This window comes from Anas acuta, chromosome Z, assembly GCF_963932015.1.
Source record: "Anas acuta chromosome Z, bAnaAcu1.1, whole genome shotgun sequence".
In the NCBI taxonomy this organism is placed as follows: Eukaryota; Metazoa; Chordata; class Aves; order Anseriformes; family Anatidae; genus Anas; species Anas acuta.
The window spans coordinates 13,854,270-13,879,578 of NC_089017.1; the positions used below are offsets into that span (position 1 = coordinate 13,854,270).

General features: G+C 39.1%; 1 protein-coding gene across 2 annotated transcripts; it reads right to left on the minus strand.

Moving 5' to 3' along the window:
- Positions 1–261: 261 nt before the first annotated feature.
- On the minus strand, positions 262–25,304 carry DHX29 (DExH-box helicase 29). 2 transcript variants are annotated; one of them, XM_068667867.1, is made up of 27 exons: positions 25,072–25,303; positions 24,116–24,195; positions 23,194–23,307; positions 22,485–22,614; positions 21,966–22,108; positions 21,426–21,551; positions 20,572–20,698; positions 20,094–20,264; positions 19,296–19,461; positions 18,743–18,866; positions 17,731–18,327; positions 16,801–16,944; positions 16,525–16,701; positions 15,776–15,916; positions 14,228–14,372; positions 13,895–14,015; positions 12,742–12,826; positions 9,907–9,995; positions 9,169–9,297; positions 7,481–7,556; positions 6,529–6,753; positions 5,575–5,711; positions 4,462–4,555; positions 3,410–3,712; positions 1,879–2,010; positions 1,328–1,424; positions 262–587 (listed from the first exon to the last, which is right to left on the minus strand). In XM_068667867.1, exons 1-27 carry the CDS (start codon positions 25,262–25,264, stop codon positions 532–534), a joined length of 4,122 nt encoding a protein of 1,373 aa, XP_068523968.1. In that variant the 5' UTR covers positions 25,265–25,303; the 3' UTR covers positions 262–531. The 2 variants fall into 2 exon arrangements, with proteins under 2 accessions (XP_068523968.1, XP_068523969.1); XM_068667868.1 differs by lacking the exon at positions 16,801–16,944 and having other exon boundaries at positions 25,072–25,304.
- Between the last annotated feature and the right edge of the window lie 5 nt (positions 25,305–25,309).

The following is a 25,309-nucleotide window of genomic DNA, read 5'->3' on the forward strand; positions in this document are numbered from 1 at the left end:
TCTATCCTCTTATTACAACATTTTCTTAATGTAAACCATACAGAAAAATGAAGATATCTGTAAGATGTATTGCTTCCATACTGCAAATTCATAGCTCAAAAAAAAGCACACTTCAGAAACCAACATGATGAATGTCTTTTGTTTGCATCTATCTTACAGAGTTCTACCCCGCTGAGATTCAGGACCCAGTCTTGAACTATCAGAACAGTCTGCATCACCATTAATGGTATGATTAGTACATTAAGCAGAAACAAAGAAAACTGGATTTGGCCACAACCATTTTTATATTGAAAATAAACTACTTCCATCATTTATACATTCAGACAAATGGCACTGATGTAAAGGCTAAACATATTCCACATTCATCTTTCAAAATGATATAGGAAGGTAAATCATATCCAGAAATCATGCAGTCTTCCTTTGTCATGGCTGGTATCAACCACACTAAGCATTCAGATACTTTCAGTTAGTGTTGGAGTGTGTGTTTCTCCTGACATTACCAAAGCTATGGTTTGTTACTGATGTCCAGTATCAGTTACCATTCTCTGTTTTTATCAGTTCTTTGATGATATGTAAGACCTTATCATCTAGGAAAGAGAACACAAACAACAGTAAGCCAAAAAGAGTGAGTGTAAAAACAGATTCCCCCACAAATCCAAGAAAAATCAAAAGATGAATCAATCTAGCTATTAGCAAATTATGGTGGACTCAAAAGTAACACAAGTAATTCCCATTTGTGGAGCAAAAGAGCAAATTATGTCCAAAGCATGTGATTAGAAAGTCTATAAAAATATTCTGTGAGCTGTTTTTGGCAATTTCAGTATTTCACAGAAGAAATGGAGAAAGTGACAGTGTAACCTTTAGACATATTAGGATATTAGAACTTGCTGCCTTTTGTTCAGTGTTGTGTTCAAAGCTTTAACTGTGCTCCTCCACCCTTTACTGCAGGGGGCCAACATGAAGCTCCCCATCGTTATTCTAAATTGTGAGACAACTCACCTGACACTTTAATTCATCCGTACCTGAGGCTCGCCATTATACCATGTTATTTCGGTTTTGGGAAGTTACCTCACCATTTTCTAACACTACCTTGAATGTTATTATCAGGGTTATGTTTAAAACCAAAGTTGTGCACATCATCATACATCTGGGATGAGCTGTATACTATCAGTAATGACCTTTCCAAATTATTTCTCTCAAGATAATGGAATTACAGTCAAGTTACACTAATCCTGCTGAGTGCGGATGCAGCATACTAATACTTTCTTCAGTCAACCACAACATTCACGTAACAAATACTACATCAGCAATGCAGCAATAAAGTTACCTTCAAGTGACATTTTAGGATTTTCAAGCTTCTTCTTTAAAACAGACTCAATGAGAACTCTCAGTTGTTTGAAAATTACTGCAATCTTTACAGGAGCCTGTAAAGAACAGAGAAGAAACATTTTCACTGCTCTTGAAGACGTCTTATACAAAAGCATGGATTAAAACTTTACCTCATATATGTTTGTAGAAATATAGCTTTAAACCTCAGGTATATGCAAGACTGCAGAGAAGGGCAATATATAATAGCACACTCATCTACTTTCAGTACCAGCTCCATGAAAGCAAGGTTTAGCTTACAACCATTTCAAATACCTTCTCTGAAAGAACACTGACTTTTCTCCTGAAAAGAGGGAACTGACATGTTACAAGCTGCATATGTCTAGACTATTCTTTCTAGAGTGACTTGCAAAGATTTTATTACATGTATATAAAATTCCCATCGTTCCCTTAAATTCTCATTCATCCCACATGAATAGTGTTCTAAAGCAAGGCAGGATATTAACCGTGTAACACAAAAGTCCATAAAAGGCAGTTACCACTCCAACGCACCTGAAAATGGATCCAACCATCAACCATCAGGAGACGCTCCCGATGCTGGACTTCTATATCCCCACCAAAAAGCAAAATCGGAAAGGGGGATATCAAAGTAGTCTCTCTCAAATACACCTTAGCATACCTCACCTGTGTATAAACAAATACGAGCATTAAAAACAAACAAAAAATCCCTAAGATCTACAACATCAAATTTCAGTGCTGCTTTTAAAAGCAGGAATTATTTTTTTTTTCCTTTAATAACCAGGTCAAACCAAATTATTGTACACAGAACAGCTAGTAGCAATTTGTCTGCTCTGTACCCCAGATGACATCACATTTAAACCCTCCTAAGTGACAGGCTATCAGTGACATACTATCAGGAAATTAGCTAAAGACATATATTCTTGCTTAAATTTAAGTTTAATCTCTCTCTTCTGGTTAAGACTAGAAGCACTGGGATAACATTTTCTTTCTATTTAATAAACCAAATAAAATAAAAAGCAGGTAAAACTCTCCATCAGACATTCTTCTCAGCAGCAGCTGACTTGCCATTCTGTCTATATCCACATATATACATGCATAAATGAGAGTACATGGGTGGACACATACAGAAAGTAAACAGTGGGGCTAGACTTAGTGTGTGTTATTTCTGGCTTTGGAGCCTCTCGCAAACCAACATGGAATGTGATGGGAGAGAAGCTCTAATATGACAAAGAGAAACAAAAGGGTGCACCTTCACACAGAAGAGTAAACTTTGTTCATTCCCCTGTTCATGGAATAACTGATTAGCCTTAGCTGCTGCCTTGCCTTGAACTACAAGGTTCTTGGAGGCATGAAATACTTTCAGCTTACCAAAAAAATACGATTACTTCGTATATATCAAGAATTCCAATGTAATGTCCCGCTCCCCTACAGTGAAGCTGGCCATTAGGCAACTGCTATCATGTTTAACTCACTTCAGCAAAGAGATGACAAAATTTTGAGTTGGAATGTGGAAGAAAGTGGCAGGGGAAAAAAAATAAAAATAAAACCCTGCAATTCAGTTAGGAAGTTCAGCAGTCAATTACAGAATTAGCTATTTCATTTTACGTTGTTATTGAGGATGAGTCAGACCTGTAGCAAGCTTCAACACCTTTGAGTCTGCTTAGAACAGTGAAAAGCACACTGTGAAGTGCAACACAAGCATATGAGTGTGTCAAAGTGTTCATATTTAAGTTAATGGTACAGCGTCAAAGATTGTCAATGATACAGTTAAATGACACACAGAAAGGTTCTTTCATTTATAGCTGTGAGTTCACTATGAACAGACTTGTTCAAGATGTTCAGCCTTCACATTTTAGTCCAGTATCCAGCTGATTCATCTTTATGGACATACATGTAAGGAACCTTACATACTAAGGACTTTTAAGATGAGTCAGATATTAAAGCATACTTTACACTGGCGTACCTTACTTCTCCTTAAAGGCATTATGTCACCTTTACACAAAATATCAGCTACATTCACTATTTTCCCCTAGTTATCCCTTTGACAGAGTCAAAACCTTACCTTCTCCTGGTAAAGAAGCCATCCATGTATCTGTAAGTCTCTGTTTACAGAGGAGGGATGCACTTGTGCTTTACCCTGAGCAGTTTCTACCATGCATGCCAGCTTCTCTGTGATATCCACTGATTTTGTATATATTATTTTTCCTATGTTGTCATACAGCCCTGCGGTCAACACAGCTTTAAGAAGAGCTATTTCATGGAGAGAAAGGCATTGTGTGGCTCCACTTCCATCCCATTGATGCTGAGTTGTAGGTGCTGCAAATCCTGCTGCTCTGACCACCCTTATGAGTTCTTGCTTCACATCCTGAAATCAGGTAAGCAAAACACAGAGTTCAAAAATGCTCCATGTCCATCAGTTCCACCTGATGGACATGCTCCAGTCCATCAGTTCCACCCCATCTCGATTAGTTGTGCTTTCCAGTGGATAACCTATTTCTTAGAAAAAAACACTTGTGTCTTCTGTAGCCAACTTGGAATACTGGTTGTTTTTTATGAGGAAAGCATTATCTGGAATATAGGATTCGGTATACAGTATTGGATATACAGCAAACACCAAATCTCCCAGCTCTACTTTAACTAAAAAGAAAACACACATTTATATCAAGTATTCACTTCTGCTTTGGACATCTCAGGCATTCAAACTTAACTAGAAGAGATTAATCAGAGTATTTTCTTAGTAAAAATAAAAGGTCCTTTATGTAAGACTGTGGCTCATCTCTCTAACTATGAAACAGATCTATTCTTACATTTCTAAGAATGACAATCTAAGTATTTTAATTCATAAATTTTGGTTCTCTGGTTGAAGTAAGGAATGGCTTCTCCAATGCAGATAACTGCAAAGACATACCAACAAAACATGCATATACAAGTGTGCCAGTGTACACACAGCTACCTGAATTGATGTTATGTTTCACCAGTTCCTAGTAAGTCCACTTATTTTGGTCCTATCTAAATAGGAACTGTGACAGGTCATCACTTAAAAACGGCAGGATGTTTCCACAGGAAAATTTTAACGGCTAGTTTTTGAGCACAGAGCATAATTATTCAGTTTACCTCCAGAGTTAACAGTGAAGTCCTATTAAGGAAGTTTCTTCTGCAATAAGTCATTTCAGCATGATACCCTCCTTCTTGTCGAGCCTTCTTCCACCTAAGGAAAAAAAAAATCCCATCTTACTACAGCAAAAATAATCACATCTAGAATAAAACAGCACAAAAGAAGTACTAAGTCAAAAGGCAATACAGTTGTTTTGTTCAGCATTCTCCACTCAAAACCAGAAATAAATGGCATTAACAAAGATAAATGCTGCTGGTCTGATACCACTCAGGAGAACACATGAGTAACATATTTTACAGATACGTACAAAAATATAAGGTAATTTTCTCCCAAAATTACACCTATGTCTTGACAGTTGAGATGGAAGTCAGATGTGTTTTTAAGACTGCATACTGTTTTACTAATGAGGAAGAAATGTGTATCTTATTCTCTAATATAGAATCATACAATCATAGAATATCCCGAGTAGGAAGGGACCCATAAGGATCATTGCGTCCCAACTCCTGGCACCACACAGGTCTACCCAAAATTTTAGACCATGTGACTTCTTAGTCACAACAGTGACTTTGGAACAGTCCAAATGCTTCTTGAACTCTGACAGACTCACTGCAGAGACTACTTCCCAGCAGAGCCTGTTCCGGTGTGCAACAACCCCCTCAGTGAAGAACCTCTTCCTGATGTCTAGCCTAAACCTCCCATGTTGCAGCTTGACACCATTCCCTCAGGACCTATCACTAGTCACTAAAGAGCCTGCCCCTCCACTCCCCCTCGTGAGGAAGCTGTATATATTTTTATTTTCCAAAATACAAAATACTCAGATCAATCCAGAGCAAACAGCAAAAACAAAAACAACAGCAACAAACAATTAGCATAAAACATACTAGGATAAAAAGAAGCAGTGCATCTCTGGTACATGTGCAAGCATATTTTAAAAGGATAAGGTACCAAAGGAGGTATCTTTTTGTGCTACAGTATTTGATGATCTGCTGTTAGTCTGAGGAGAAAAGCTTCCAGGGCAAGCAATTCAAGGAAAGGTACTTCATAAGGATTATTTCAAGAACCATATTACTTGTGCATGCTTTTAGCTATAAGGACAACAAAACATTATTTACCCTAGATAAGCTTTGTAGATTGTTATATGGTCTGAAACTGCCATTGCTAGAGATGATTTTGCAAGATCTGCTTCATCTTTTCGACCTATTGGTGTGGTAAATGGTGATTTTTCTGTCATAACTGCAGCCAAAGTTGCCTGCAATTAATAAAGAATACATCAATATTTTATTGTAAGATTATGAGTTTACTACACAAATAACTTTGCATTTTGTTTTGTAAAACAATACTATTGTAATAGTATTTAACAATTTCTGATTAATTCAGATCTTTCTTACGTTAAAGACATTGCTTACATGCTGCCTTACTACACTGATGGAAACTTTAAAAAGTATCAAATCTCAAAACTCATCTGAAATGGTTTGTTACATGACAGAGGGATACCCAATATGATACTGTGAATATCAACAGATTAAGCAACTGCTGCTTTGAGTTATACCACGTTACCAGGAGAAACTGAGAACGCAAAGACTTTCATTTTCAATTTCAGCAGCTAACATGCCTATGCATCCTTGTAACTCACATTTAGTATCAGCTGAAAGTGTAAGCCACTCCACAGCCCTCGTGTAATAAATTACCAAATCAGTTAATTTGCAATAACTTTCCATCAGCATCTTCTTAGTCTGTATCAACTGCAAGGTAACCCTGATTGGTCTCACCAAAATGCAAAAGGGCTTTTTCTACAAGTTCCATACACCCTGGGATCATAACAGAGAGAACTGCAGTCCAAGTATGGCTACCCTCTTGTCAATAACAGCTGGGAGTTTACAGTTACATTATTCTGTCCCCCATGATATCCTGGAGTCTTCACCTTAAAATACGCATTTTAACATCTTATATCATCTTTTCAAAACAACATTTTGCAAGAAATCAGATCAATTTTAATATTTAGCTGTTTCTATACTACTACTTTTTAGAAAATATTCAGATAAAGATGGCAGTATTTGTTTACTTACCACAGGATCCAAGCAGCCAAATATAGCTCCAAATATAAGCATTTTTCCAATCTTTACATTGACAGGGAGGGCTGCAAGGTGCTGGCCCAATGGAGTCAGTTTGGGCTCAGTTAACTGGCAAGCCCCTATCTTCCTTAACAGGTTCATGGCGTTACCGATGACTTGTGGCTGTGGTGGGTCCAATGCTCTGGAAAGGAAATCTTCAGGAGAACCAAGGTTGCATTTCTACAGAGTGAATGGGCATATATTTTAGTATAAAATCTATTATATCAAAGACCAGGTGAAAACAAAGACATAAATTTAGTAAACTTTTATAGTAGCTACAAAAGAAACTGGACAGTTGTTTTTGCAACCAGAAGCACACATTCCCTACCCTCTGCACCAGTCTCTTGGTTGCTGGAATAGATATGCCCATAGCTTCATTTTTCAGAGGGGGCTTAACATAGCATGAACACTGATCAGAGAAGTGTCACCAATAGTCACAGGTGAGCAGGAGACAAACCTGCTGAGATGTCGTTCAACACCTGGGCACTAATTTGCAACCAAAGTTAAACAGTTTGTTTGCTACAACCCAGCACTTAAAATACAAGCACATTACAAACGCCTCACAAAACAGATCTTGAAATGCACAAGGGTGAAAAACCATCCTTATACAACAGTTTTCCCATGCATATCTTACTCACTCAGGATGAGGGAACAGGCCACTGAATTGCTTCTTTAAGCAGACAACAGTTTGAAGGATATTTACCTTAGCTTGAACTCTCATTCAGAGGTAAACTGGAACACTATAGGTTCCTATTCTCACTCACCAGCATGCTTTGGATTTTCCATGACACAGGTACTGTTTTTCCCCCACTGTAGTGGAAGAAACTCTAACTACACTGGATTAAGGCAATCCTTGCAATCCCCTTTTTAGCTAACAAGGTCAGAAATTCCATAACGAAAACCATACCATAATATGAAGGCATAATTCCTCCAAAGGCACACGTAGTATTTCTGGAACTGAATATTCCATGAAACTTTCAAACCTGTAACATCATAAAAAAGAGAATCACTGTATAGGGTTTACTTGGCAAGGCAGAAAGAAGGCAGGAGGTGCTGCAGGCAGGCAGCAGAAGTTCCCCTGCAGCCTGTGTAGGGAGAGGCCCCTGGTGGAGCAGGCTGTCCCCCTGCAGCCCATGGGTCCCACATGGAGCAGATCTCCACGCTGCAGCCCCCCCATGGGTGGAGGAGCCCCCGGTGGAGCAGGTGGATGTGGCCTGGAGGAGGCTGCGGCCCATGGAGAGCCCCCGCAGGAGCAGGCCCCGGGCCGGAGCTGCAGCCCGTGGAGAGGAGCCCACGCAGGAGCAGGGGGTCTGGGGGGAGCTGCCACCCACCCGTGGGGGACCCGTGCTGGAGCAGTTTGCTCCTGGGGGATGGATGGATGGACCCCGTGGGACGGAGCCGTGTGGGAGCAGTGCTTGAAGAGCTGCTGCCTGTGGGCAGGCCCCGCAAGGCTCAGCTGGGGAAGGACGGCATCCATGGGAGGGACCCCACGGGGAGCAGGGGCAGAGAGGGAGAGGCAGAGATGAAGCATCAGGGACTGACCACAGCCCCCCTTCTCCCTCCTCCCCCCAAGCAGCATGGGGGAAGAGGGTGTTTTTAGTTTGCTTTTAGTTTCTCACTGCCCTATTCTGGTAGCAATAGGCAATATTATATTAATCTTCCTACTATGAGTGTGTTTTGCCCATGACAATAATTATCGAGCGATCTCCCTGTCCTCATCTCAACCCTTGAGCATTTTCCATCAAATTTTCTCTCCTCTTCTCTTTGAGGAAGTGAGGTGAGAAAGTAGCTGTGGTGGAGTTCAGCTGCCCAGCTGGGTAAAATCACTACAAATCACAGATACGCAATTTAACGTTCAAATTGACGTTATAATATCATGTTTCACATGCTCATTCTTTGAGAATGTTCTCTTGGGTGGTGTATTTTAATGCATGGGAAACTGACTATTACATTAAGGCACACGTGGTAGCTTGGAAAGCAGAACTTTAAAGAAATAGAGGGACAGGCAGTAAGACTCTAATTTTCAAAACAGATTCTTAAAATGCATAGCTCTTAAATTGAAATGGAAGTCTTACATACTGCTTAAATGTACACTTCACTGATTACTTAAAATACTTTCAACTGAGATGGAGGCTAAGGTAAGGCAAGGTAAGGGTCCTGCTGCTCCAGACAAGCAGGAAAAAGGTTATTCTGCTGCAGTAACAGACACTAATCCTACACTGCATCCTGACTTTATCTTTTCACATTTCTTATCCACAGAGACACCATTTCAGAAACTTACAGATCTGTCTAGTAAGATTAAAAGATTCAATGTTGTTGAAAACATTATTTCCACAATTTCATAATGCAGCACTTTTCCTTTCATTTTGAAAAAGGTTAAGAAAACATTTACATTGGAGATAAAGAATACAACTCAAAAAATCATGAAGCCAAAATTAATACTACTTTAAAACTTTATGAATAAGGCATTCAGATTACATTTTTACATTTGAATCTTTATAGTTTGCATAACTAAAATTAATTTTAATGAGATTTGTTTTCCACAGAATGAATATAATTGTATTTGTTTAATTTACAAAAACAAGTTTACAGTACCTGTCTCTTGTGTACATTCGGAAGCAGAATCCATCCCTAACGCGCCCAGCTCTTCCTTGTCGTTGCAGAGCACTAGCTTTACTGACAAAAGTCTCCTCCAAGGAGCTCATCTGACTACTTTCATGGTACCTTAAAAATTATAAAGTGAGTGTCACTCAATTTCAGAATAAAAATGTATGTATATTTAGTTATTAATTTTAAAGCATATATACAAATACTTTATTTAAATAGTAGTAGTTTGAGAATATGATGTTTAGTTTTGAAAACTAAGCACACCTGGGGAAAATGGTACATCACAGAACCTTGGATACAACTGATTAATGGAAGTGTAAAAATTGGAAAAGGAAAGAGTTATGACAATAGCTCATCAAGCCCACCTCCCTGACAATTCAGAATTGGTCCTTCTAACATTTTATAGGGTTTTATACATTTGAAATAGACAAAGAGCAATTTCTAAAATGTACAATAGTATATATATGAAAAAAATCTACTTTACTTTTAAACCAGTGCTTAATCAAGATAATTCTTATCTATAAAGAACTCCCCTTGTTGTGCTTCACATCATTTGAAAATCCCAAGATTCATCCCAGACTTGAACCTGAATTGCGAGTTATTCTTGAGTTCAGTGCATTTTTGTCTGGAACTGTAGGTTAATAAGGATACTACAGAACTCCTGTAGTACTAGCCTGCAAGCATGCACAGTAATCACAATGTGAATTATGAAAGTCAAACTCTCACCTATTTTCTTTTGTTCTCCCAGTATCAATTACGAAGACAACATCGGGTATTGTAATACCCGTCTCTGCTATATTCGTTGCCAAAACAATCTGAAATGAAGTAACATAGCAGAAATAAAAGAATTACGGAATGTCAGTTTTCGTCCTTGTAATCACCGAACAGTTGAGGTTGGAAGGGACCTCTGGAGATCAACTAGTCCATAGTTCTATGATTTTATGATTAGTCCACCTCCCTGCCAAGAAGGATCACCTAGAGAATATTGCACAGGATGGCATCCAGGCAGGTTTTGGTTATCTCCAGAGAAGACGACTCCACAACCTCTCTGGGCAACCTGTCCCAGTGCTCTGTCACCCTCACAGTAAAGAAGTGCCCCCTCATATTCAGCTGGGACCTCCTGTGCTTCAGTTTGTGCCCACTGCCTCTTGTTCTGTCGCCGGGCACAACTTAAAAGTGACTGGCCCCTCCTGACACGCTCCCTTCAGATATTTATGCGCATTGATGAGATTACCCACTCAAGTCTTCTCTTCTCATCTCCCAGGCTAAACATGCCCAGCTCTCTCAGCCTCTCCTCATGTGACAGATGCTCCTCACCATCCTAGTTACCCTCTGCTGGACTCTCTCCAGTAGCTCCATGTCCCTCTTGTACTGGGGAGCCCAGAACTGGACACAGTATTCCAGGTGGGGCCTCACCAGGGCTGAGTAGAGGGGGGGAAGATCAACTCCCTTGGCCTGCTGGCAGCACTCTTCCAAATGTAGCCCAGAGTACCTACCACTGGCCTTCTTGGCCACAGGGGCACAGTGCTGGCTCATGGTCAGCCTGCTGTCCACCAGGACTCCCAGGTCCCTCTCTGCAGAGCTGCTCTCCAGCAGGCCAGCCCCCAGCCTGTACTGGTGCTGGGGGTTATTCCTCCCTATATGCAGGACCCCGCACTTGCCTTTGATGAACTTGCCCAACTCTCCAGCCTGTCCAGCTCCCTCTGAATGGCAGCACAGCCCTCTGGGGTTATCAGCCACTCCTCCCAGTTTTGTGTTATCAGCAAACTTGCTGAGGGTGCACTCTGTTCCATCATCCAGGTCATAGATGAGTAAATTGAACAAGTCTGGACCCAGTACTGACCCCTGGGGGACACCGCTAGCTACAGGCCTCCAACTAGGCTGCTCACTGAGCACAACCCTTGGAGCTCTGCCATCCAGCCAGCTCTCAGTCTGTCCACTCATCCATCCCCCACTTCCTCAGCTTGCCTATGAGGATGTTATGGGAGGCAGCGTCAAAAGCCTGGCTGAAGTCAAGGTAGATAACATCCACTGCTCTCCCCTCATCCGCCCTGCCAGTCATCCCATCACAGAAGGCTATCAGATTGGTTAAGCCTAATTTCCCCTTGGTGAATGCATGCAGACTATTCCTGATCATCTTCTCTTCCACATGCTTAGGGATGACATCCAGGATGAGCTGTTCCATCACATTTAGGGGACAGAGGTGAAGCTGACTGGCCTGTAGTTTCCTGGATCCTTCTTGTCTTTTTTGAAGACTGGAGTGATACCAGCTTTCTTCCAGTCCTTGGGTACCTTCCTGTTCTCGACATCCTTTCAAAGATGATGAAGAGTGGACAGCCAATAACATCTGCCAGCTCCCTCGACACTTGTGGGTGCACCCCATTGGGGACACCCATAAATCCATGGGCAAGTTCACCTAAATGATCTCTAACATGATCCTTCTTGACCAAGGGGAAGTCCTTTCTCCAGACCTCCTCTCTTGTCTCTAGCATCTGAGATCCATGAGGGATGGTCTTAGCCATGAAGACAGAACCAAAGGCAGCATTCAGTAACTCTGCCTTCTCTGTATCCTTTGTCACCAGGGCACCCACCCCATTCAGCAGCAGGCCCACACCTTCCCTGATCTTCCTTTTGCCACTGATATATTTGAAGAAGTTCTTGCTGTCCATGACACCCCTTGCCAGACTTAATTCTAAATGGGCCTTGGCCTTCCTCGTTGCATCCCTGAGTACCCCAACAGTGTCCCTCTATTTCTGCCAAGGGACTTGTCCCTTTTTCCATATGCTGAATACTTCCTTTTTCTGTTTGAATTTTGCCAGGATCTCCTTGCTCATCCATGCAGGTCTCCTGCCCATTTTACTTGCCTTCTTGCTCACAGGAACGTATCAATCTTGGGCTTGGAGGAAGTGATGCTTGAATGCTGACCAGCCCTCCTGGACCCCCCCCCATTCCTTCTAGGGCCCTAACCCATGGGATTCCTCCAAGTAGGTCCCTGAAGAGGCTTAGTCCAGGAGAGCAAATCAATGTTTAAAAAAAATAAAATGGTTAAAGGTTTTTGTTGTTGTTGTTTTTTAAACTCAGAATTATTTTCCTAAACAAGCTGACAAAGCACTAAAAATGCTGTGAGATGGAAAATGATTTAGTTTTCCCCAATTACTCAGGAGTCTAAATTTGTGAGAATTTCACATTCATGTTTGCTATTATAATCCATCAAAATTACTAATAGCTAGTATTTGCCAAAACTAGTCTATTTAAATAGTCTGGAAGTAAGTAAAATACTAATTCTGAAATAAAAAACTGCAATTACTAGTAAAATCATAGGAAAGCAATAATTAAAGTAGCTCTTAGAAAAATACTTGGTTTAAGAGTTTGTCTGATTACACAGCACAATAACTTCCATCTCTTACAGAGCACCAAATTAGAAGAACTGTTTCTTTCCAGTGAGAAAATTCCAGGAACAACTGATTGTCACGTAATTATGTATGATTTGATTTTTAAAAATTCATAGTTGCACACTCGTAAAAAAAAAAAATCTTCAGTGGTGTAATTTGCTTAACATACCTTTCTAACACCAAGTGGAGGTACTGTAAATGCAGCTGCTTGATCTTGAGTTGAAAGAACAGAATGCAAGGCTATCAATCTGTGCCTAGAGTAAGAAATTATACTAATCAATATGTATATCAAGATACAGTAAAAAAGAGAGCAGAAATACAACAGCAAGTTGGAGAAAGCAAGTAGAATGCACATTGGAAAGAGCAAAAGTTAGCATGACTGGTTTCAGCTAGGATAGAGTTAATTTTCCTCCTTCTAGATGGTATGGTGCTGTGTTTTGGATTAGGATGAGAATAATGTTGGTAACACACTGATATTTTAATTGTTGCAGAGCAGTGCTTACACCAAGCCAAGGACTTTTCAGGTTCTTGCTGTCCTGCCATTGGGCAGGCTGGGGGTGCAGCCGGGCTGGGAGGGGACAGACCCAAGACAGCTGACCCAGACTGGCCAAAGGGGTATTCCGTACCATCTGATGTCATGCTGAACAGTTAATATGGGGGGGCTGGCCGGGGTGGGGGATTTAGGCATCCATGAAGCTGAGTTCTTTACATTATTCTTCTGAGATAAGGACTGTCACTGAAGCTTTGTACACAGCTATAAACACAGGCAACTTTTAGCCTGAGTGAGAAGAGCCTTCAGAGAAGAAAGAGTCACAGAAATTTGTAACTTCCTTTTCTTCTAAACTTTGACACCTAAGGCCATCTACAAGTCTTTAGAATTTGACTGAAAATGCTCCTTTTATGCCATAGCGTTGCTACCTTTTAGTTACCCATAAAATAAATTTCAAAACTGTCACTACAACCCTATGCCACTTCTCTTAGCAGATTACTCTTCGTGGATCTCTTCTCAGTAAGCAGTCATTTCTATATAAACAGTATACCATGAAAAGCTATTGCCCAAACATACTAGCCCCCATGCCCTAAAAAGTGGAAACAAAGTAGTTGAGTATTTTGTGATTAAGTATGTTTGTTCAAATCAAAAGAAAAGAGACAGTTATGACTATACCATTTCTAAGCACCTGTCATCTTTTAAAAATGGATTTGCAGTAAAACCAGCTCAAAGGTATAACTCAACTTCACGTTTCAAGAATAGCACGCTTTAACAATCAAGAAGGACGTATTCATCAAGTTAATCAATTAACTATAGAAAATATCTGTGTTACCTGTCACGCAAGCTAAATCTCCTGTCAGTTGAAATGAGATCATACAACTGTTGGATATGAGCAAGGCCTGGTAAGAAGATCAGCACAGCTCCTTCAATGTTCTTGAACTGGGGACTTCTATCTGGAAAGCGACAATATAGACACACAGTTAAAACAAACATGGATTTTCAGACAGCCTAAATTGAGAACACAAACTAATTCTTGAGTCCTGTGGTAAATACTTTTTTATGATGTTTCATATAAAATTAAGTCAAGAATCCTTATCACTAGCTAACTCTGGGAGATAATCCAAAGAGCAGTCACAAGTATATAAACTGAGGAAGCAGAATGTACCTAAGTATGCAAGCAACTCCAAAATAAGTTCAAGGTTGATCTTGTAAGGATTCATATAGAAGACTGCTTGCTGTGTACGACTGCTATACTTCTCATAGTAAGGAGACAAATCAATACCAGATCCAGACTGGACTGGCACATACTCCTAGAAAGGAAAAAGAGGAGAAATCATATGCTCAGTGTTTTATAACATAGAGGTCAATTTGTCGTTCACTTTAGGCTTCTTAAAACATAGTAAGTGACCTTTAACTGATGAACTTCCCATGGAAAACAGTGAGAGTTAGATTAAATTACAGACATTTACATGACCTATCTATAGATAACTGCTACTGCTATATCCCAGAAGAAAAAATGAATAAAAGTCTATGCAAGCAGTACTACACATTATGTTTTACGAATTAAAACAATTCACATGTCCAAAATCAAGCATCTAATTAGGAGAATTTCAGAATTCAAATTCTGTACTATAAGCAAACAGCTTCCGTTCTCTCCCTAACATTCCCCTTCTCAACTAATGGTTGAAAAGAAAGTTCAGAGTCAGTTATGTGACAGCTCCTACAGTGTTCTGGGGAAGGAGGAAAGGGGGAGGAAAATAAATATTGGTTCTAATAATTATATATTTTCTATAAGTATCTCAGACATACATACATAGCATAAGGCTTCTGTGTTAAGTGGAACCATTATAAATTATTTCACTGTAAAAGCACTTCAGAAGGAAGCTTTCCACCACATAACCTTCTGTACTGAAATCTCAACAGAAATAAATCATAAAGATGGAGCAGCACTCTGGAGAGCACTTTGGCTTCAACCAAAATGTGCTGTTGCGATGTATGGAGTAACCATCACTCCAGGAAAAATCTGCAAATCACACGGTAGCATGCTTTGAACATGTGTACACCAGTGTTTGATCACAACAAACTAACTGGTCTTGCAGAAACCTCAAGGGAACAAGTGCGTAGACAGGTGTCCACCCAAAATATACACAGCCTAGAGCTGAACAGTCTAGTTGCCTGTAGTCAGAGGCATTAAAACTCTTGAATAGTATGAATTCAAAAACATGTCCAGCTGTCACTGTAGAATAGTTACAGGATTAACCATAGCCGGTCAATCCAAAAAGCTCTACAACATAAATTATCCCATTTGGCATGCCAAGTTGGAGGATCTTGGGAACTGTTTTGTTAAGAGATGTGGCCTTGCCTTTTCTGTTCTTCTTAGTTCAATACTGAGGATAATTCTTTGGGAGAATTTATTTAAATGCTTTTCCCTGTTGCTGCATACAGGATTAGAACTTGGATTTTGCAAAAGGGAAACAGCAGATTTCAGTGCCAATGATATCAAAATTATGGCAGCAATAAGAGAGCTGAGACAAACATAAGGACATGGCTTTAGTAAATATTTGATTTCCACTGTAGAAGTGCCATTGCATCTTGTGTCAACTGCTGAAAGAACACTTGATATTATACAAACCAATTGCATTTAATTAACAGAGTTAAAGGTAATAAAATAAAAATAAAACTCCTAAATTGAAATTAGAAATGCCTATTTTACCTGGTACTTTGTAGTGCCTCCTCCTTTGGTAGTAACATTTATTACTACTTCCTCCTCCTCCTCCAAGAACTTCTGACAATATTCGGAGTCTTTCTCCAGAACATAGCCAGTTGCTTCAATTACGTCTTCAACATGGAATATCTTTATTGAAAATTCACACACAAAAAAAAAGCATGTCAAAAACTAATTGGCAGATTTTTTGTGTTTTTTTGTTCATGCAAAGTTGAACAGGCCATCCCTTTCTATGTCAATGGTCTAACAGATCTTGCAAACTTCAGCTTAATCTTCCTTATGCTTTCTGAAAACCCAGGACTTGCTATGAATTTGTTAAAAGACCTTAAAAGATCTCTCCATATGATCACTGATGTTACCTTTAGTATAAGCCATGAGAAACGTGCCTGAGAAACATGCAACTTTTTCACTGCATTTTTTTGTATGTGGAGAGAGACAGGGGAATTCAATACTTTCCTTTCCTTACTACCTACATTCAATAGAGAAAAATCAAAATGTCACTGTCTTCAGACAAGACTGATCTTAATCAACTGATAATATACCATAATAAAAAAAAAAAACAAACAGTACAATTCTGTAGTTCAAAGTGGAAAAAGGCTAGAAGTCTCTGACATAAATACTTAAGGTATTTTTCTGACCAATAATATACAATATAATTATATTTATTTCAAATACTACCTAAGCAAACACGGTATAGGTGCAAAGTGTCTTTTAAAGTCAGAGAAACATTTGCTTACCTCAACAGGATAACTCCTCCCTGAAATCCTTAAAATGGGACAGTGCGAGAAATAGCTGGAAAACTTCTCACTGTCTACAGTAGCACTCATTAAAATCAGATGCAGGTCTGAACGTTTATGCAAGATCTCTTTCAGGATAACTAGCAAGAAGTCAGACTGGACACTCCTTTCATGCACCTAAAATTGGAAAAAAAACATATAACAACTTCTTAATAAAGATAGTAAGTCTGGGCCCAGAATAACTATAGTTTCTGCAGAAAATAAAGAGCTGATAACCTCGTCTACAATAACATGAGATACACTTGAAAGAAGACCATCTTCTTGAAGTTTCCGAAGCAGAACACCTGTTGTACAGTATAGCAGTCTGGTGGCTTCTCCTGTTCTAGACTCCATACGAATTTGATAACCGCACAGGGAGTTCTTTAAAAGAAATAACATGACATTAAAAATGTAACTTAAACAAGTAGACAAGCAACAGATTCAAGATTAAATTAAATTTAAGCACTGTTAGAACCCAACACTGCACCAGTTGGTGATTGAATAGTATAGTAAATGACTGACACATTTTTTTTTAATAGCTACCTTTGATTTTGTTAAGAAAGGGAAACTTATATTGAAATATAGCAACTCAAGTTTCTCCAGAGCAGGAAAGAGCCAATAACCTTGTTATTCTTTTTAAGGGTTCTTGGTAGTCCTCAAATAAAAATATTTTTGCAGTGGAGGTATGGAATCCCCCTAGGGACTTCACGCAAACAGACTACCATAAAACATACATGACCTTGCTTTTCTTCAAATAACAGAGAACTTTGCTGGAAGGGACCTCTCTCAAAGCTGGGCAAGGCTTCAAGTCAGATTAGATTACTCAGCCTTATATCCAGGGCAATTTTCCCTTACTGATGGGGACCTGCTACTAATAGGGATGTCAAACTCTCTCGGCAATCTTCTCCAATGTTTGACAATCCCCATTATTAAACACTTGCTCTTAGTCACCCTTGGTAATTTTTTTTTTTTTAGAAATCACACATTGATACCCGGACATTCAGAGCTGACAATTTATAAAAGCAGCTGACATAGCAAGAAGCCTTTTTCAAGAAAAAAAAAATTAATTTGGTTGTGTAAGGAATAATAATGTTTTCACTTTGTACCAAGAATACACCTTCCTAAAATCTGATCAAGATTAGAAACAGGAATGAAGATGCATCTTACCTTTCCTCCTGGTCCAGATTCACAGCCTAGCTCTTCACAAACCCTCGTAGCCAAACTCACTGCTGAGATTCTCCGTGGTTGCGTGCAAACAATATTACACTTATTCGACCCCTCATCCAGCAACAAGTCTTCTAACAAGAAATGGGGCACTTGGGTACTTTTCCCACTGCCTGTTTCACCAGCTACAACAACTACTCGATGTTTTTTAAGAGTTTCCACAATTGAGTATCTGTGCTTAAACACAGGTAACTCCTGCCTCTCTTTCAAAAGCCTCTGGTATTTTGGGGAACTTTGCAGCTTTTTGAACAAAATCCTGGAAGGTTCCAAATTATCTGTTTCTGGCGTCTCAAGTGAAAGACTGCTGAAGTCTTCATCAGAAACTAAATTTTCCCAGGAATCTTCAGGACCTTCAGATACTTTTGGTTGGTTTTCAGATTGTAGCTGTTGCTGTTGCTTTAGTTTGTTTAATAATTTAGCAATAAAGTTATCACGAGGTTTGTTAGTTTCTATCTTGTTTTCTTCTTCCTTTTTCTTTTCAATATCGCTCCATTCTAGCCAGACATCTCGATAGGTAGGAGGCAGCAACTGATGAACTGACTTAGGGAGAAAAACAGGAAAAAACTACTCTGTATACTATTCAGTAACGTAACTAACATTTTACGTGAAAATGAGCTTGCGTTGCAGAAGATACGGTAAGATTTGATATACAGAACTACTTGTAAATACAGAAGCTCTGAAACCAGTTATATTAATATCAACAAGACATTTTATTCTCAACTGTCTTGCTTTCTTTGCAGCACTGAAAGAACAGTTTTACTACAGAAGAGCTTCCTCCCCATATGCTGCAATGCCTGTGATTGTCAATAAAAGCAATTTATTATATCTTTCAAGCAAAGAGCTTAATGGATAACACTTGAAAAAACTGTTTTTAAAATTTAATTACTGGAGACTACAATACAAAAAACAAAGGGAAATTCCAAGCTAAAAAAAGTAATATTGGTGAAAGCCTTACCTGTCCCTTGGTTAGATGATACAGTGCCAAAGTAGCAGCTAGATGTTGTGCTTGCATACTATCTTCTGTTACAATTGTAGGACACATTGTCATTACATCATCTGATGACTTGATAACCCTGACCCTTAAAAACAGATTCACACAGGCATTGTTCTTAATTTTTGTTACCTATGTAAACAGCACACCTATTAATGTTTTTTAAAACATGAGTGAAAATCAAATATAGGAACTAATCTAAAAAAAAAAGTTTTTCAAAAATCTTTTGTGAACACACTGTTGATCACATTTGACTAAATGGCAGAAAAATTTCAGCAGATTACAGCAGCACATTTGTAGGGTGAAGTGGGTTCTCCCCCTTCCCCCTTCCTTCCCCTGAAGCATTACTTCTCCAGAGCTATTCAGAATGAAATACTTCCCTGCTGGACTGAAATCACTCAAATTAAACACACTACATTCATTTAAACCAGTACCAACATGTCAAAACAGAAGTTTTGAGCATTTTTATTTTTAAATAAACCAAAAGGAAAACGTAAACGTCATGGGAAATACATACCTACATTTCCAGTATCTTCCAACTGGAACCTTTTCAAAGGCAGGATTTGGACTCTTGGGAAAATTCTTCCTGCACCAGTCAATCAAAAATTGTTTGGGAGATTTACCAGTCCAGCTTCGAGCACTATAATCAAAATTTCTTACATCTAGTGGTTCTTTCTTTTTGGCTACAAGAGTAGAATGACATATACTTTAATTCTCCTAAAATTTTTTTTTTTTGTTTTTTTCCTTACATTCAAAAATATTTTATCTGTTCTAGAAGTGCGTTTTCACCAGAGAGTACTGTTTTCTGAAGTGTTCTGCAGCTCTACTAAATTAATAGAAAATATTGGTGTTGAGAAATGATAGAAATTCCTGCTTTTTCAAGAAAGGAAATTAATTCTTAGCAGGAAATTCATTACAATATTCTGTTTACAATATTTGATCATTGAGTAATTCAAGAGCTCTTACTAATATTCTGTTGTTAGGAAAACATTGACAGTTTGAAGGTTTACAATGAAAACAGTCTAGAAAGACGCGAGGTTGACAATTAATGGGAATAGTCACTAGCCCTGTAGCAATGAAAAAACAAACACAAGATTTTAGACATGCAGCATGGCAAAAATAGCTTTTAGCATCGTGTGCTAAAACAAATGTGGATCTTGTCAAGTCAGCTTGGTCAGCAAGACAGCCCACCTGCCATTCCCACAATGAAAAGCTGACAACTCCACACTGAAATGCTGTACAACCCTTAAAAAAAGAACTGATACTGTAAATATGTGGTATGTGTCAGGCTCATATTGAACAAGTTCCACCACACCTTTCTCTTCCTTTGCAGCACCTTCAGGTTTTTCAAGCAAACTCAGATTCAAAGTGGTTTCTTGAGGTACAGGAGTTTGAGGTAAGGGAGCTTTTTTCTTTTCATTTTGTTGTTGGCTTGAAGTTTTTACAGATGGATCAAATACAGGATGCTCTTCAAGCGTTGCCATTTCTGTCAGAGAATAAATACATAACTTATTTCTACCAATTGCTGAGCATTTTGTTCTTTAAAAAGAGAAGAATAATTGCATTAATTACTGAGCACTGAAAAAAACTGAGCACTGAAAACCCGAAAGTGAAATGTTACTGACGTTTTACAGTTTGACCCACATGAAAAGAGTACGTTCAGGAAAGCTTGCAGTTCACACTGTGAGTGGCATGATGGATGATGAAATCAACTCAACCTGACTCATGAGACCTACTCGCCTAACAAATATGCAAGTCGCAAAATGAAACACGGGTAATCTCCAGGGCTTTACCTTGCTGAATTCTTCTTATTTTCTCCTGTGCCACCTTCTGCCCTTGCTTGTCTTTGTCTTGCTTGGAGATGCTTGCTTGCTCTTTTGCTTCTGAAAGTTTTGCAGCCAGGTGTACATACCTCTCATTCTGTTTCATATAGAATTATTAAATACAAGTTTAATATTGTATTCTTGACATCATTAATATCCTACATAATAAAAAAGTCATCCTTTACACTAAGATTAAAAAACATTTATTTCTCATTTGTGCAAGTAATGAACAATTAAAACCTCTCAAAATTTTATAACCACCTTCCTAATCTCACTGAGATGTGTTTCAAAAATTCTTCCTTCCCAGAAAAATGCATTCAATATTTTGAGCTCATTACTAAAAAAAAAAAAGGAAAAACAACTGAGGAAAAGAAGAATGCCAGCATATTTCCATGCAGTTGCCCGATGCCAAATCTTAATTTAAGAAAAAAAAAAAAAGCATGCTGACTATTCAACCCTCAATTTTTAACAAACCAATCAACTAGTTGCAGATGCGCCAGACATATCTTTAAGACAAGAAGAAAAGGTCTTAAGTTGTGCCAGGGAAGGTTTAGGTTGGATATTAGGATAAATATCTTCACTGAAAGGATTGTAAAGTATTGAAGAACAGGCTGCCCATGGAAGTGGTTGAGTCACTATTCCTATGGGTCTTCAAAAAAAAGCATGTAAATGTGGTGCTTGGTGACATGGTTTAATGGTGGATTTGGCAGTGCTGGTCCAACCTTTAAACTAGATGGTCTTACAGAATCATTTAGGCTGCAAAATATCTCTATTGATTTTTGAAACTTTTTGAATGTTTCTCAAGAAACACTACTCTGTCTTACTGGATCAAACTTTTCTTCATCTGTGTCTTTCACAGACTCATTTTTCTCTTCATCACTCTGTTGCTCTGCATATCGCAAAATCCACTCCTTCATGCTCACTTCTTTCTGTTTTTCTGTATTTGTCTCCTGGAAGAGCAACCAAATTAAACATAATGATAGCAGTAAGTGAAACCACCAGTGTTTTTCCTCAGTCAGGGTTTAAGAACTACTGCTTAAGGTTTTATATAAATTAAGTTATATGACAGAGTGCTACCTGTACATAAATGGAACAAACCCACTCTAGGAGAAAATTAAGCTATGACTTACTAAAAGTTACCACAAACAACAAATTACAGAGTCTTTTAGACTTCACATGGAAAAAGGTTTGCTTTCAAGTGACTGTTCCACTGTAGTTAAAACACTGTGGATGACAATATTATTTAAGCATATTATATTTTCAGAAGTTTTCCACGTCACTGCTGAAGTTTATGCAAATTCTGTATTTTGGAAAATTTCATGCTCTCTTCCCACCGATAAATACAAGTTATTTTCTCAAATTACCTTAGTTTCAGGGCCATTCTCTTTCTTTTTCTTATCTACTAAGCGAGGTGGAGGTTCAGATTTTGACACAGGAGAACAAAATTTTGCTCTAGGTTTCTGTTGTTGTTCTTCAAACTGCTGGCTAAAGCCTTCAGGCAAGGCATCTTCAAAACAAAAAACCCACGTCATAGAATATGCCAATAATGATTACTGAAAAATCTTTTTAAGTGTTTTGGGAACCAACTGGAGGAACATAAAACAACAACAGTATGCCTGAAATAAAAATCAGGCTATAACATTTAAGTAAGTCAGCACTTGCTCGTTGACTTTGATAAAACTCTAGGAATAGGAAGAAGAAGATTGTAAGACTATCAAAAATAGTAACAAGAACAGTCAGCAGCACAGCTAGGAAAACTGTGATGACTATTGGTCTAAGTGAAACAATATATTTGACTGCTACTTTCACATATTCCCATACCAGAGTTGGACCTACTGCTCTTCAGTTATAAACTGTAGTCAATTCTCTGTCACTATACTTACCATCAGGAAGGTTTAAACAAAGCCAATCAAGTGCAGAGTGAAGATCACCACCATATAAAAGTGTTTTTTTCATTGCTTCCTCTATGTGTTCAGTCTTAAAAGAAAACCTTTGCAAAGCCATGTATACATCCTACAAATAAAAAAAATAAGATTTAAGATTTAACCTAAAATTTTGATTTTATTAAATTGCTATTATTAAATTTATTAAATTGCTATTTCCCACATATCACATAATTGAGATTAAACAGATAAAAAAGCATAAATTAACATATCAGAAAGCAGAGTAGAAAATCCTGTTCTGAAAACAAAGCTCATAAAATTTTGAATGTAAACATATATACATATATATAAGTAAAGCCACATCCAAGTGAATATGAATAGAGTGTATTTTCTGGGTAGAAAGATAAATCTGCCATTTTCCAACTAGGATATGGAACTAAAAATGTAGGAAACAATGTCCTTAAAACATTGAGGTTAACTTCTATCCCTCCATCTATTTGATTAGACACTCTGATTGTGGTTACTGAATGCATGGAGACATGTCTTTCCTGATAAACATGCTAACTGATTCCACCAGCTAATCATTAATGCAGTTACTGGAAAATAAGGTACACTGGCTTGCACTACACACAGCAATATGTATAACAAAAAAAAAAAAAACGTTTACTCTAAATAAACAATGGTCAGAGGACAACATTTTAAACCCTACCTGCAGTTTCTTAGCAGTAAGTCTTTTGGAAATCATTCCTTTGTCATCATTTTGTTTTTTATGGTCGTTGATTAGATCAATAATCCTTTTCTCCAAATTACTGTTTATTGTTACCTGCAAAAAGACAAGTAGTTGATACAAAGCAGAACACTACACCTTTTTATGATATATCAATGTTCTTCCTGCCAATGGAAATTAGAATGCAGAAATCGTTCTGCCATTCAAATCTCTGCTTTTCCAGTTTTACTTAAGTTTAGCAAAACTTTCTTATGAAAGGTACAGATTATTTAAGTTGTATGCTGCTGTATTTTTTTTTTTAACTTGAAATAGAAAAAATCATTCCCTATTACAGAGAAGGCCCATTTATATCTTAAAAAATACAGGAATTCCCTTGACATAATGTAAGGAAAAAGTAATTAAAAAAAATAATATACTGGAAAGAACAAGGCCTCTCTTCTCAGCTCACTAGAACTAATCTAAAATAATTTGATCATTAAGACAATCTTGTGAGAATCTCCTTCTTATCTGGATTAGGAAAAAAAATCCAGACACAATTTTAGTGTTCTTAACATCGTTAAAACACGAATGAAGCTTTAGTTGTCAATGAGATTGCCATGTAAAATCTGTATTCTTCCTCTGACAGGAAGAAAAACATACATGCACAACGGAAGCTCAAACACTGCTTTTCATAGCCCTGCATGTAACGTATAATTTGTTATTTAAGACAGATGTTCCACCCTACTATTTTATCCCATTTCTCAAAGCACACTCAGAACTCCAGAGAGCTCAAGCTCATGAGATGAGGTCTAACACACGAACGTAGTTCACATGTGCAACATAACACATATAGCTGAAGAAATATTTACTCGGGTAAAAGAGTACCATGAATCCCAAAGTTCTTTTACCTAAAGAAGATACTCACCTTAAGAATAGACTTATCTAGATTTGCAGCAGCAGCAGCACTGGAATCTACTGGTGAACTAAAACTGTAAGTTTTTGGACCTGCAAATTGCAAACAACCATCAATTACACAAGCAGAGTGCAGAGAACACTCTATGATTTTTAAAGCAGGTCCGACAGGAGGCAAATGTTACACTAATATGCCAGTAAAATGCACGCACATAAGAAACTATACGAGCACTCAATGGTGTGGAAAGGCCATTTACCAAGGAATAGTAAAGAAACAAATGACTCAGGAGACAAAATACAAAATTCCTGAGTGGCACAGTGAGGAAAAGTGATTGACTGCTCACTATCTGTACAAGAACAGGGCACAGCACTCCCCAAACAGGGAAGCTAACGGCAAGTTCAAAGTAAGTAAGGGTGATGGTTTGTTTGTTACTTTCAATTACAAAATGCAGAGCTCCACAGCAGAGCTCTGCCACTGAAGCTGTGGGTGTTGGACATCTGTGTAAGCCCAAGAGCAGGCAGGACGGTTTTGCATAATTAAATCTGTTTTTTTGGAAGGATGTTGAATAGAAATACGATGTGGCACAGCAAGTTCACTCGCCACAGCTGGGGGAGGATGTAAGAGCACCCTCTGAAAGTGTTCCTACCTGCGTACCTGCGTTTGGAGCCAGCCTAGGGGAGGGCGCTGGGTGACACAGGTCTGCGGTCTGACCTGCTACAGGCGTTCCTACTTTCCATTTACCAGCAGCTAGTGAAAAAATACCTCTTCGCAACGTTATTTACCATCACCGAACCTGTTTAGCTCCTCACAACAGCCAGCCCGATGCTGGCTGCCGCCCTTTGCGAGCACACAAGTGCTGGTTTCAGTACGATGTGTGTGAAAAGGAGCCTCCAGCCCCGTGGCTGTGCTGGAAGCGCCCCCGTGCAACCCACACCTCGTTACCCACCCCCAGCCCCGCTGCCCCTCACCCTGCTTGACGCGCGGCTCCTTGCAGGCGGGCACCGGCCGCGGGGCCGCTCGGCCGCCCGGCGCCTCAGCAGCAGCGGCGGCGGCACCGGCCTCGGCGGCTGCCCGCGCCCGGGCGGCGGCGGTGGCGGCGGCAGCGGTGGAGGCGGCGTGGGCCGAGCCCCCGGCGCGGTGCCTCTTGTTGCGGCCGCCCATGGCGCCCCGTGCCCGCAGCGGATGCGGAACCGGCCGAGGCCCCGG